At 46.0% G+C, this 13,149-nt stretch overlaps 1 protein-coding gene across 4 annotated transcripts in view; it reads right to left on the bottom strand.

Annotated features, from left to right (window-relative positions):
• Positions 1–13,149, bottom strand: part of GOLM2 (golgi membrane protein 2) — a 21,860-nt gene extending 8,711 nt beyond the window's left edge. For 3 of the 4 annotated variants that reach the window (XM_071754068.1, XM_071754069.1, XM_071754070.1), the window contains exons 1-8: positions 12,453–13,148; positions 6,589–6,643; positions 5,495–5,597; positions 4,362–4,452; positions 3,366–3,510; positions 2,661–2,741; positions 2,213–2,311; positions 649–822 (exon numbers count right to left, since the gene is read on the bottom strand). In XM_071754068.1, the coding sequence (XP_071610169.1) occupies positions 649–822; positions 2,213–2,311; positions 2,661–2,741; positions 3,366–3,510; positions 4,362–4,452; positions 5,495–5,597; positions 6,589–6,643; positions 12,453–12,779 (1,075 nt within the window). In that variant the 5' untranslated portion in view covers positions 12,780–13,148. Of the gene's footprint in view, positions 1–648; positions 823–2,212; positions 2,312–2,660; positions 2,742–3,365; positions 3,511–4,361; positions 4,453–5,494; positions 5,598–6,588; positions 6,644–12,452 lie in introns of all 4 variants that reach the window. The other variant, XR_011727878.1, reaches the window with a different exon arrangement.

The raw sequence follows: 13,149 nt of genomic DNA, 5'->3' as shown, positions 1-13,149 counted from the left end.
TTATCCAGTCCACAGAATTAACTCAGCAGGAGGCTACAGTTTCCTCCCAAGTTTCATGACTGAAGGTGTTTTGATGCAGTCACTTGTCCTCTTGCAGTACAGACCAATTTTAATCAGAGAAACCAAAGTCTGAGTGACAGCTGCTTAGCTGTGAGTATAAAGAAATTTAAATCTGAATTTTTAATAGCTGTATAATAAAGAAAAATAAACCAAGATGAGATGTTTCCTCTGACAGAAGAACAAACTTCTGGCCAAAGCACATACACCACCACAAGGGCCCCCATGCAAGGGCTGAACTCCTAACATACTGTCCAAAATTCATATTTAAGTCAAGCAGTGCAATGTAGTAAATACAAGTAAATCAATATCATGCACGTATCGAAAGTCTTGACTTAATCTATTTAAATGTGTCACTTCCAAATGCATTTTATATTCCTAAAAGGAAATTATTTTTTTAAATTGACTGAATATCTAAAAGAGGACACACCAAGGCAAATCTTTTTCACAGTTCTGTACTGCATTTCTTAGCAGGGTTACTCTCCAGGCCACCCACTGTACTGGCTCCTACTTTCCAGACAGGCACTAATACAGATAAAAAATTAAGTTATTTTATTAACATCTTATAGTACATGATATTGCTCAACTTACTTTGCTTCATCTTCTGCAAGTCACTAAGTCTGCTCCTTGGAATATTTTTATTGTCTGCCTCAATTCTGTGTTCTTTCTGGTTTTCCATATTTTCTTCAAAGTTTAAGTGCTGGAGAGAATTAGGAGGTATCTGCTTCACATTACCAGCATTTCCATCATTGTCACTGTGCAAACCTACAGGATGAGGAGTGTTTGGTTTTCACATGGCTCCAAAAGAAGGCTCCAGTGTTACCACAACAGATCATTCATCATATTTTGATACATAATCAATCCTAGGTCATTACCTTCCCAGATGAATTTCTGGATGTACTCAAGTGCTTGATAAAGCCCAGACCAATAATGCATTTATGTATTTTTTTTATATCCTCCTGCTGATTCTGCTTTTCAAGTCTACTAAGCATCATTTATTGTTTCAAGAGCTATGATCTATGCAGGAGGTTGCAGCAGGTCACAGAAGTCATGCTAAAAATAATAAACAGAATCCCAGAACTACACAACCAAGGACTACAGACAGCCCTGGTCCCTTGAAGTTCATACCAATCCTTATACAGATAAACTCTAAATTCAAGGAAACAAGCTTTTCACTTGCAATCTTTTATGTTTGCTCATTAAGAAAAGTCAAAATAAAGGACTATTTTAATCATAGACCAATTTTAGTCATAAAAACCAAAGTCTAAGTGAAAGCTGCTTAGCTGTGAGTATAAAGAAATTTAAAGCTGAATTTACAATAGCTACATAATAAAGAAAAATTGTTTAAATTGTTTACAATATCAAACACCAGTTCTGCCATTCTGTCTGCACGCACACCCATTCCCAAGGAATTAAGGAATACTTCTGCTGCCTCTTTGAAAAAGAACCAGAGCAACACTCCAAGCTGTTTGGTGATGCCACAAAGACACAGCAAGGTTGTTCTCTGTAATGTTTTCCATCAGCACAGGGTTTGAAGGGGCCACTCACAATGCTGACACATCCCAACTTTCTCTGTGACATAAAAGTGACTTGATCCACCAGTAAATTGTTCTGTGGATTTGTGTCCTTTCTAACTGCAATTCTCCCAAACCTCTCACTGCAGAACTCTTTGTTCTCTCATGTCCCAAACCTCCTCCACATCACCCTCAAGCGAGCTGTTCACAGAACAGAGGACACAGAGCATCTCTGCTCCATCACCAGCTGCTGCCAAGAAACCAGCAGCCAGCTCCTGGTGGCATGCTGCAGCCCTGCCTAATTAGTATCTCTAAGGAGGAGAACTAATTCCAATTACTCTCCTCTGTCCACTGAGGAAATCTTGAAGCATTTGATTGGAAACTTCTCTCGAACTTGGCAGAATTGGGCAAGAGGCTCAGAAGTCAGTGTGTGTCTGACAAAAAAAAGATGCACAGGCAGAGAGTCCCTGCTACACACACACTGCTCCTGCATCCTGCAAAAGCTGGTCCTTGATTTTCTCTTTGCAACCACATCAAACACAAAAAAAGAGGCAGAACCCCCTACACTCATTTTATGGGAGCAGAAAATGGGTAATTTTCCTACAAAATGTCTCTTTATCACCTGCTGATAAGAATTTTACCTGGTGCCAGGTTTGGAGCATGGGGCTGTTCAGTTGGGAGGTTTGCAGCAGGCTGATGACCTTCATTTTTAGAAGCTGAAATGAGTGGCTTCTTCAAAGCTAAAATAAAATACATGGGTGAAGTAATTAACATGGAACAGGCACTGTATACGAGTTCTTCCTCTAATAAGCCTGTAAACTTTTTTGGTGTCATTTTCTTGCTTTAAACCACAGATGACAATATAAAATACAAGATTTCTGGAGGAAAAGACCAATGTGATCAGAAGTGTTCAGTTTTGAGAACTCAGACCTCTAAAGCACAGCAGAAGTTACCAGGTTTTACACCCCACTTGAATTGTATCACCACAGACTGATTTTAAAACTTTGCATTCACTACAAATGGTACTGAAACAGAAAACAGAGGCCACCAAGAACCCAAATGTGAAAGCATAAGAAAATTTCTGCTAACCAGTGGGAGTATCTTCAGCTTTACCAGGGTCATTATCTTCTATTTCAGGCATGCCTGCATCTCCTCCTGGTTTGATTTTGTCTGGAAGACAAGAACAGGATATTCTGCCTCATTAATCTTTACCTTTGAGCAGTGATTGTGGAAGGTTTTAAGACCAGAAGAAAAGTCCTTTATCTACACAGGTCCCATGCTGGAAATGCCCCATCAGCACCGTGCTGCTGAAGCCACTGCTCTGGAGCAGAATCCCAAGCCCAGTGCAGCCTCCAGAAGAGGGAGGGAAACTGAAACCCTGTTCCTGGCAGCAGAAAAGCCTCCAGCCACCTCCTCTGTGCAGATTCCAGCTCTCCAACAACAGAGTGCCCCTTCCCTGGCTCACCCAGGCACACCTCACAGGGAGCAGGGAGCAATCCCCAGCTCCCAGCTGGACACAGGAGGAAGGAGAAGCCCCAGGGACCAACCAAATGGGGACAAAACTGTGCAAGAAGCTGTCTTCACAAAAGGACCCAGAGAAGGATGTGCCAGTCTCTGGGTACCCAGAACCTCCAGCCTGGCACAGCCATGTGCAGCTCATCAAGTTACCTGAGCCAAATAATTCATTGTTCTGCCTCAGAGAAATGCCCAGCTCTGTATGACAGTGCAGGAACACAACTGTCCCATTAGCTAGCAGAAATTACAAATAAATAAATTTTTAAAAAAAGGCAATACCTTTGGCATTTACAGCATGATCTGAGGGCTGCTCACTATTTACAGTGTTTTTATCTTCTGCCTCTGGAACAGCCTTAGATATTGCCTGGTCATCATTACTGGGATTTACTTCAGTGTCTTTACTGGACTGAATTTTTTGTGTGGCCTGTTAGAACAAATTCACAGAGAACCAATATTAAGCACATCACTGAAACAAAATTGCTTCAATTCAAGATGACTCTGGGCAAGCAAAATCACATTTATCAACTCGATGATCACAAAAGCAAACAACAGCAGAATTCCTCTGCAGATGAACCTGAATCCTGAGGGCAGGAAGCAACAGTATGGACACGTAATTGAAGAGAAAGTGTAAAACACAGCATGGCTGTGTGACACTTCTTGTGGCCTCTGCATCTTCAGTGCAATGCAAACAGGTGAGGACACCACTGGCCTTAAGCCTCAGGTCAGACTTCATTAGGAGATCTGATTGAAATCTCTGTCAAGTCTGCTTTATTCTCTGTAATGCCTGTAAACAGAGACAAAGTAGGGGAAGAATTTTTAAGAAGAGCAGGTTGTTTTGTCTGTTTGCAGGAAACAGGCCCATATTCTACTGGCATCTTGCACCGTGTAATGACACCCCTGACACCATTCAACCACCACTGCTATTTGCATCACATTAGCACCTCCAGGCCTCAGTGGAGATCAGGTTCCCTTTTGCAATAACCTACATAAGGTTGTGAGAACAGATCCCACCCTGGAGAGCTATAAAGTAACATCCATTTTACAGAGAAGAGGCTGAGATCCTGAGCAGTGATGCCACGCAGGGAGGCTGCAGCAGAGCAGAGCAAGAACCCTCATCTTCAAGGCAAACCAGGCAGATGTTCCTCCACTGACACCCACTCTGGGCTGCTCAGGACAGTATTTATCTCCTGACTTTTGGTTAAATGTCCAGAAATGTCTGAAATGCTGAGTCAAACAAGCAGCAGACTTCAGGCTCTCCTAATACCCAAACTTTACCTTTTGTTCCCGCACAACTTGGTCCATTAATTTCTTTATGTTTTCTTCATGCTGCAGCCTCATTTCCTTGATCTGCTGCCCACACTGCAGACTTGGTTAGAAACACAAACACATTATTTGTTGTATCTGCTCTCCTACAAATAAAATAGGGGGAAAAACACGAAGTGGCACAAAAAGCCAAACCTGAGCTATAAGAGTCTGTGCAAAAAGCTTTGCCCTGGGAAGTGCACGGAGTGGAAATGAATGCAGGAAGAGAGCAGAACTGGGAGAAACAGAGATCAAACTGAGAAACACCAAAATAAACAGACTGGCCCTGAATATATTCATTTCCTCCAAAACCTGGGAAGCCACTGGAAACTCCAGCCTCTCATTAACCTGTCATCAGCACATATTAATTCCATCAGAAAGCAAAGGATCCCCCCTGGCTGTCAACATGAGATGCACAACTGCTGCCCCCCTGGCTGCTACCAACATCCCAGAGACACAACTGAGTGTCCCAACTTCCCTAACAAGCCAGACAGAGATTAACCCAACTCAACACGATTCCTCTCTCCCACAAACCTGCAAGTACTCAACACAGCACATACAGGAAAGAATATTTTTGTGCGTGTTAAAGTTTAACCCTGGAGAAAAGGTCTGAATCTCCCCCACTCCTCAAAGCTTCAGAACTTGTTGTTCTCCCCATTTCTCCATCATAAAATTAAAAGGCAGAGGTCAACTTCAAATTTCAATACACACAATGCTTTGGACTTCAGCTGAAAAAAAATAAAAATTACACTTTTAGAAAGACAGCAATTGATAACCCTGGCAGCCTGCAGACTGTATGGATTAAGCTCTTCCATGTATTTTTTAACTAACATCTCCCTGTTATAAAAAATGCATTGACTTAAAACTGTCCAGTGCTGAACAATTCCAGTCAGTCAGATTTTTCTCAGCTACCACCTCACCTTGGGAGGGGGAGAGAGGAACACAAAAAAACAAAACTTTAAAAGCAAACAGCTAAGTCAAAGCTGCATCCCCAAGTGAGTTTACTCAAGTTTGAGGATTAGCAGAAATATTAACTGGCACTTTTTAATAAATACAGACTTTCATTACATACACTCAGACTGTGGCTGGTGTTGCTGAGGACATACCTGTCATACTCCAACCTCCTTGTCAGGTAAGTGTTGTTCTTCTTGTACTCATGAAGTTGATCTTCCTGGCGAACGAATTCTTGACGTAATTCTGCCAGTTGTTCTAGACCAAAAAGTAAAAATCAACATGAATATAGAGATTTAAGGGAAAGTGCCCCATCGCAGATAAAACTTCCATTATTGCTATTTAACATAACAGAAAATTCGAGCAAATTCTTATTTCTTTTAGATTTACTTTAAAGATTGTTAGGCTTACTTGAAAATGATGCCAGTTCACTCGTGTGTGTTAGATGTCACTATAAACTTTAAAACAATTCTTCTGATACGACACCAAAACACTGAAAATTTTCATTACCTTTTCATTCATAAGGTTTACACAACACTATTTCACCTATCTGTTGGAAAATTCCTTCATTTCCTGACAGATTCTGTTACTATGAGTAACACAAAGGTATTAGTAGGCTAATGTAGGCACATTGGTCAAATATTCATTTTCTGCAATAAATGTACAACAATGGTACAGGAAACCTGTAACTACCCAGGAAACCAACACAGCTTTCCTGTCCTCACAAGTACCTGGTCCAGCAGTTCTTCTCCCTGCTCCTCAGGCTACAGGGAATTGTTAAGCTTTCTACTGGTTTAGAGCCAGGCAGAAAAGCCAAGTATGTTCTCTTCTGGCAGATTTTGGCATTAGCTCTTCCAGGTCACACTAAAAACTCAAGAGTAAGAGCACAGGCATTGAAACCATGTCTGTTTCTAACAGCCTTAGAGGATGTTCTCTGGACCATTCCTAACCCAGCATCAGGATCACCACGTTGCTGGTGGATTTGGTCTTGAAAATCATTCTAATATCTTGGAAGCAGCAGTGCCAGAACATGTGTTCTATCTGCAGACAGCAGAGCAGCCCACAAGAACCAACCCCACACTTAACCCAGACACTGCAATGAACAAATATAATGGAATTTCACATTATGAGACACTCCAGCACCACTTGAGCTTGCATTTAAAATGCATTCTGCAGTGAAAAACTACAGGCAGTTAAAAAATACACAACTTCAGTCTGCCCAAGCACAGCTTGGCCACAGGTTCCTTACCCTTTAAACGATGTATGTCTGCCATTTGATAGGAAATGTTGTTCTGCAGCTTTATCTGTAAGGAAGAAATTATATCAATATAAACAATTAGCAGGTTAGAGAGGGCTCAGGCTGCAAAGGCTCGGGTGCATTTGTTTGCATTGGAAAGAGAGTGGGTGCACAGGGTTATCAGAATGACAAACACCAAGTTCTGGTAAACAAAAGTAAAATACACTTAGTTATCTACAACTGATACCATCAACCTGAATACTGGATTTAGGATTCACTAACGAGGACTTAATTTTATTTTCAGAATGTATTTCTATCAAAAGCAAATCCTGTCAGGGCTGAAATAAACAGACTGCATTCTGGTGCTGCAGGAGGAGATGGGGAATTTCCAATGTCAAAGTGTAAGTGTAGCAAAATAAACTCACAGCATGGTGAGTAAAAACAACTTTTACCTAATGTGGATTTAAAGTAATTATTTTTGTGTGTGATCCTACCTAATATCCATAACACTTTTTATTTTTAAGATACAATCTGACACCAGTAGTCGTCCACAACAGCTTTTAATGTGCTGTTTCTAGTAAGGAATAAAACAGCAGTTACAATAAATAAGAAGTGGACGTACACAAAGTCATTAAGTAAATCTCACATACATAAGGAGGACATCTCACAGGACATGTGTAAAGCCAAAACATAGCAGAAACAAAGAGATGCAGATGTAGAACACACTGAGAAAGGGTGAAAAAAATCAAACCCCCCCATCACACCCCACTGAGGCTGTAATGATTTTCCTTGCAGTGTCACCCCGGGTACAGAGGGTAACTCAGAGGGGTGGCAGGGACTCAGTTTCCCCCTGGGACACTCAGGCAGACCCCCCTGGGACAGGGACACCTGGGCTGTGTCACCTCCATACCCAGCTCCCTCACCCCCATTTCCTGTGCAAACAAACAGACCAGACACCTGCCCTGACTTTCAGACTTCCTCCACCCACACTGCCTTCCCTTTTATCACATCATTAATTTCTGCAGAAACGTTCCAGGTGATGAGTCCTGTTTCCTGGCTGGTCTGTCCCTGGCAGGCTGCAGCAGGAGCTGCTGGAATCCTGAGTTTCTGCAGAACAGAGGGAACAGGGAGGGCATCCAAGAGCTCCCCTCAGAACGTGGGCTCCTTCCCAAGCTGGGTGCTCCAGAGAGGCTTTGTGTTTGCAGAGCTGGGCAGGGCTGGCAGCAAACCCTGCCCCACCACCCCAGCCAACACCAAGAGTCCCTCCACAAGAATTTTCCCCCCAAAAAAAAAAAAAAGGATGGGAGATGATGCAATGTTCTGGTAACCCCAGAGCCCTGCCCATGCTGCTCTGAAACAGGAGCCACCATCCAACCACCCAACTGGGAGCCTCCTCAGGGTGTCAGAGGCACACACTGAGAACCACATGGCTCTGCCCACCAAGACCTTTAAGGCAAAAAGCACAACATTTGGTTAAGTGAAAGCCTGTGCTGGGCTTCCTCTGCTTTATTTCCAAGGCACAAGTAACCCTGAGCAGGGCTTGGGCTCCCCAGAGAAGCAGAGGGGAAGGTGACCCCCAGGCCCTTCCATCCCCTGCCCATCCCACAGACACTGGCACAGGGGAGCTGCTCAAGCACTGATGAAACAGTAACTCCCTCTCTTTTACACATCCACCAGCAATACAACCACATTTTCCCTGCCTTCACTCTAAGGAGTTCTTTTCCCAGGACCTGATACATCAACAAACAAAGGAGATCCTGGGAAGTGGCAGGCTCTGTTTCCAAACCTTCATCTAACAGGATTCCTGCTCCAGCATCCCTCCCTCCTGGCTTGCTTCTGCTCATCCTAGAGAAGGTTTGACTTGCAGTGGGCCAGGGGAGGGCTGCCTGGCTGTTCCCAGGAGCTGGATTTGATGAGAGCACCAGTTTTATCACACCATCTTTCATTCTGCCGATGTTGAGTTTCAGAGAAAAGTGACAGAATTTATATCCCAAACAGCTCAGCTGTCAGCAAATGTCCCTCATCTGAAGGATAGAAAGGGAAGAAGCTTTTTTTATGATTCATGGGATCTGTTCCACCTACACATATAAAAAAAAACCACACTCCATGAACCATGGCTCAAGTCCAGCTCCCTCTGAGCTGCATCCTCCAGGAGTCTAAGCCTGCTTGTACTGCTCCTGTTTCTCAGTGGCAAAGCAGCTGGGATGAGAAGAGAAATTCTCTGTAGCCCCATGAGCTCTGGACAGGGAAAAAGAAGAAGTCCTGTGCATGCTGGAGCTCTGCAGATGCAGGACAAGGCTGCAGTGCTCAGGGCACGGGCACATCATGCAAACCAAAGGAGCAAAGTTCTGCTGGGGCTGGAGCTCAGCTCTGTGCATGGCAGGAGGGAACAAAGGTGGTGGTGGTGGTGTCACTTCCCACTGGAGCCACTGGTGAGCCACAAACACCCAGAGCCCCATTTCCCTCTGAGTCATTTCTCTACCTAGCAGGAACACCCTGCAGGAGCTGATGCTGCCCTGTGCAGCCCCCAGGGCTGGCCAGAAGTCTGTGTGTGTGCACAAGGGGTTTTTACATGCCACAATTCCATGGCCTTTCTGCTGTTGCCAGCTGCCTGTTTCAGAACAGTGTTGTCATGGAGCAGTCACTCAGTCAGAGCCCGAGGTGAGAGTGTGACCCCCAGGAAGGTGCAAGCTGGAAGACGCAGTCAGCATCATGGCTGGAGAGCTGCAGCTCTGCAAGCTGAGAGCCAGCAAGGAGCTCTGGCAACAGCTGCTCTGAGGACCTCACTGACCTGTTTCGTCCTGTGAAGCACCATTTCCAGAAAACAGCTAAAGGGCAAGGCCCTGTTACACACCTGGAAGTGCCAGAAACACCTCTGGAATGAGCAAGGCATGCTCCCCAGGGCTGCACCAGCAGATGCAGAGCTACCAGTCCCTACATGCTGGGCAGCTGCCATTTGGAAGCTCTCCACCACAAATTCCTGCCATTCAACCTTTTTAGTGAGCTTACTGCAAAGGGATGTGTGAAGCTGTGGGAATGAAGAAATATCCTCATGGTATGCTGCAAAAAAGCACAAAGCACTCTGGAAACTGATGCCAGCTCTGCGTGCAATCACCACCCATTTTCCCCCAAAAAGTTTCCAAAAAGTTCCCTCCAAAAAGCAGACCATCATCTCACCAAGATGAGCACGGGGAGATAAGAAGGAATTCCCAAGACCTCAAGCTTCTTTTTTTTTTTTAATCTCTTTTATTTTAGCACAAGACACCAGGTCATGCTACCACATGTGTAAGAGCAGTGGGGTGCAGTGTCACTGGTTTGTTCCATGTGCAAGGGGAGGGAGCAGAGGGAGAAGGGTTTTTTGGACTTGAGTACAGATACCACTGAGCTAGGAGGAAGCTGCCCTCAGAAATTCAAGTTGCCTCAGCACAGGGAAATGCACCCTTAATTTACATGACCACAAGGCAACAAATCTCTGGTGAAGACAAAGGAGCACAAAGCAGAACTGACACTATCATGACCACCCGAGTAGCATCTTTCAAATGAGTTTTCTATGAAATGAGCCTGGATTTGTTCTGATCCCTTGATACCCTGGGAATTACCAGGGCTGGTGTTCTACTATAGCTCCTGCCTTTCACAAGTGAAGTAAGATCATGGGTAGAAAAGAGTTTGCTCAGAGAAGATCCTTTCCAAATTACTGAAAAAATTACCAGTCAAGCTGGGTTTGGTCAGACACTTCATGCCTACTACTTTTTTTTTTTTTTTAAACCAGATCTTTGTTCTCTAAACCAGAGCTTTATTCTATAAAGCACAGTCATGTAAAGGCATTTTTAAAGAAAAAATTAGGATTGTTGCCACTGAGAACGTGACAATAACTCACACAGGAGGAAATGAGAAAGGGACAGGAACTGGTTACTGCTGTTTGTGCCTATCAGGACACAAATTTTACATTTCCAGCACAAGAAGAGAGGATATTCAGAAGCCACCAGCTCCTCTGACCTTAGTGGCAGCTTCTGGAACACGCTGCAGTGTGCCTGCCACCAACACCAGAACTCATTCCTGAGGAGCAGCAGTCTCAGGTCTCTTGCTGCCCTCCTGCTCTGCCTGTCAGACACCAGAGCACCCCAGGACCAGCAGACTGATGGAGAACAAAGTGCTCAGGAACCCCTGCTAGGCACCCTGACCTGTGTTTTAACTCCTACAGTAAAACACCACAGATTTAACAAAGAAAGCTACAAATCTCCTCTGTTAACAGCAAACCTTGCTACACAGCTTCCTCCAGCACCACCAGTGGAATCTCACACCTCTCAGTAGATACAACCATGCATGAAATTATTTCACTGCCCTGGGGACACAGGATGGATGATAAAAATCAGCTTCACCTACAGAAGGAACAGCCATACTACAAACACCCACCACCTCCTGTCTTTTCAGGCCACCACCACACCTTTGAACTCTTGCTTGGAGGGCAAAGAACTAAACCTATTTGTATGAAACAGTTCAGTTAAAAAACAAAACAAAAATGAAGCCAACCAACCAACCAGAAAACCTCAACAGGACAGAAAACTGTTCTCTGTCTTTTACAAGGCAATGCATATTTTTTAAAACCTACCTGCTTTAATTTCAGGAGGGTTTTGCTCAACAGATTTAACTATTTTGATATCTGTATGGAATACTTACAAACTGAACTAGTTTTTATACTATCACAGTATTTTTAATCACAGTGCTGTGAGCTGTATTAATTCCCAGTGGGGAGCACTGGTACCCACCGTTCCACAGCTAATCAGGCTTCTTATGCCAATCTCATAGATTTAAAAAAACTTATCTATGTGTTTGCTGAACACAGAAACGGCTTCATTTTAATGGTTCAGTAGGAAATAAAACTTTTACACAAAGTAAATCAATTTAAAGGCGTCTGTCATTCTATAATGAGACATATGTGTATTCAGCTTTTCTGTGACAATTAAATGCATTTTCTTCTACTGCTCATCAAAGGTGTGCTATGAAAGGGCCAGGAACACAAACCCGGCCAGTAAGCAACCCTGAGTGTGTGATATTTCCATAAATCCTCCTGTGATAAAGCGTTCAGGTAGCAGAATCATGGACTGCTTGCAAACAGCCACCGGTTCACCACGGAGTAAAGGAACTTTCTGCTGAACTCCTCCGTGCAGAGGATGCTGAAAGTGGAGCAGTGAAAGCTGATGCCTTCACTCACTCTCTCATTTCCCCTCCACAACAAAAGCAAACCCCAGGCCACCTCCGCAGAAAAGGCCAAGCTGAATTTTACATGAGCGCGTCCCTTGGCAGCTAAGGAAAGTGACACGTCGTGGCACCACCAAGATGGATTTTTTTTCTTTTTCCAAGTGTATTCTGGCTGCTCACAAACCTGCCCCGCTGTGCAGCAGCCCAGGGGAGCTCCACCAGGACGTTATCCTTGCTTTATTTCCCTTGAAGCCAAACCAGCTAATTTTAAGGCAGCGTACAGCTTTTTTTGAGCCATCACTAAAGATAAATAATCTTAGCGGAGGAGAAAAGCTCTTAAGGACAACTAAAACCCGCGGTCTGGAAAGCAGGGAGCTGTCGGCATTGGCATCCTTAGCACACACGCTGCCTTCGCCGGGCATTTCCAGCTCTTTTTTTTTGTTTGGTTTTTTTTCCCTTTTCTGGGATGCATCCAGAAACCTGAGCGTACTGCAAATGTCCCGAAGGCACCCAAACCCGAGGCAGGAGCTCCAGGAACCAGGGGTTCCTTCAGATGAGCTGAGAGCCTCCCCATCCCCAGGGAGCACGGAGCCCCGCAGGGAGCCGGGGACCCCTGGGGACCCACTCACCCCCCCGGTCCGGTCCGGTCCGGTCCGTTCCGTTCCCAAGGCTTTTACCTTGCTGTCTTCGCACTTCTTCACCTGTCCGTCCCGGGCCTGCAGCTGGCTGCTCAGCTGGCTGTAATCGGCCTCCTTCTGCTCCAGCTGCTTCTTGTGGGAATCCACCTTGCCCATCAGGTCCGAGTTCCTCTTCTCCAGCCGGCCCCGGGCCACCTCCGTGCGCTTGGCCTGGCTCTGCAGCTCCGCCAGCTCCTCCCGCAGCAGGGCCTGGCGGGACGAGGCGTTCCAGCAGTTGAAGGCGAGGATGGCGATCACCGCCAGCAGCGCCACGAAGACGAGGGAAGGCAGACGGCCGCCCCTCCGGTTGCTCCCGAAGCCCACCATGGGGGAAGCCGCCGGGCGGGGGGGGCTTCACCCGCTCACCGCCTCCGCCCGCACCTGAGAGGGGAGAAGCCGGGGCGGGAAGGGCGCTCAGAGGGCCGGCGGGCGAGCGGAGCCGCTGCCCGGGGGGGCCGGGAGCATCCCCGGCGGCGGAGAGCACGGAGGGAGCGAGCGGAGGATGCGCGGAAGGCGAGCGGGCTACCGGGGGCGGCCGGAGGGCAGCGGGGCGAGGGGAGACCGCTCCGGGGGCAGGGCTGTGCGGGCGCTGCCGTGGCCCGTCCAGAACCGCTCCCGCCCCGCGGGGAGGGCCCGGCCCAGCGCTCCGCCGGAGCCACCGCGGCGATCCGCCCTTCTCCCCCCCGATCCCGCACCG

Source organism: Heliangelus exortis, chromosome 11 (genome assembly GCF_036169615.1).
Source record: "Heliangelus exortis chromosome 11, bHelExo1.hap1, whole genome shotgun sequence".
Taxonomy (NCBI): Eukaryota; Metazoa; Chordata; class Aves; order Apodiformes; family Trochilidae; genus Heliangelus; species Heliangelus exortis.
Note: the sequence above shows the minus strand (reverse complement) of the source record. Positions and strands in the feature narration are given on the sequence as shown.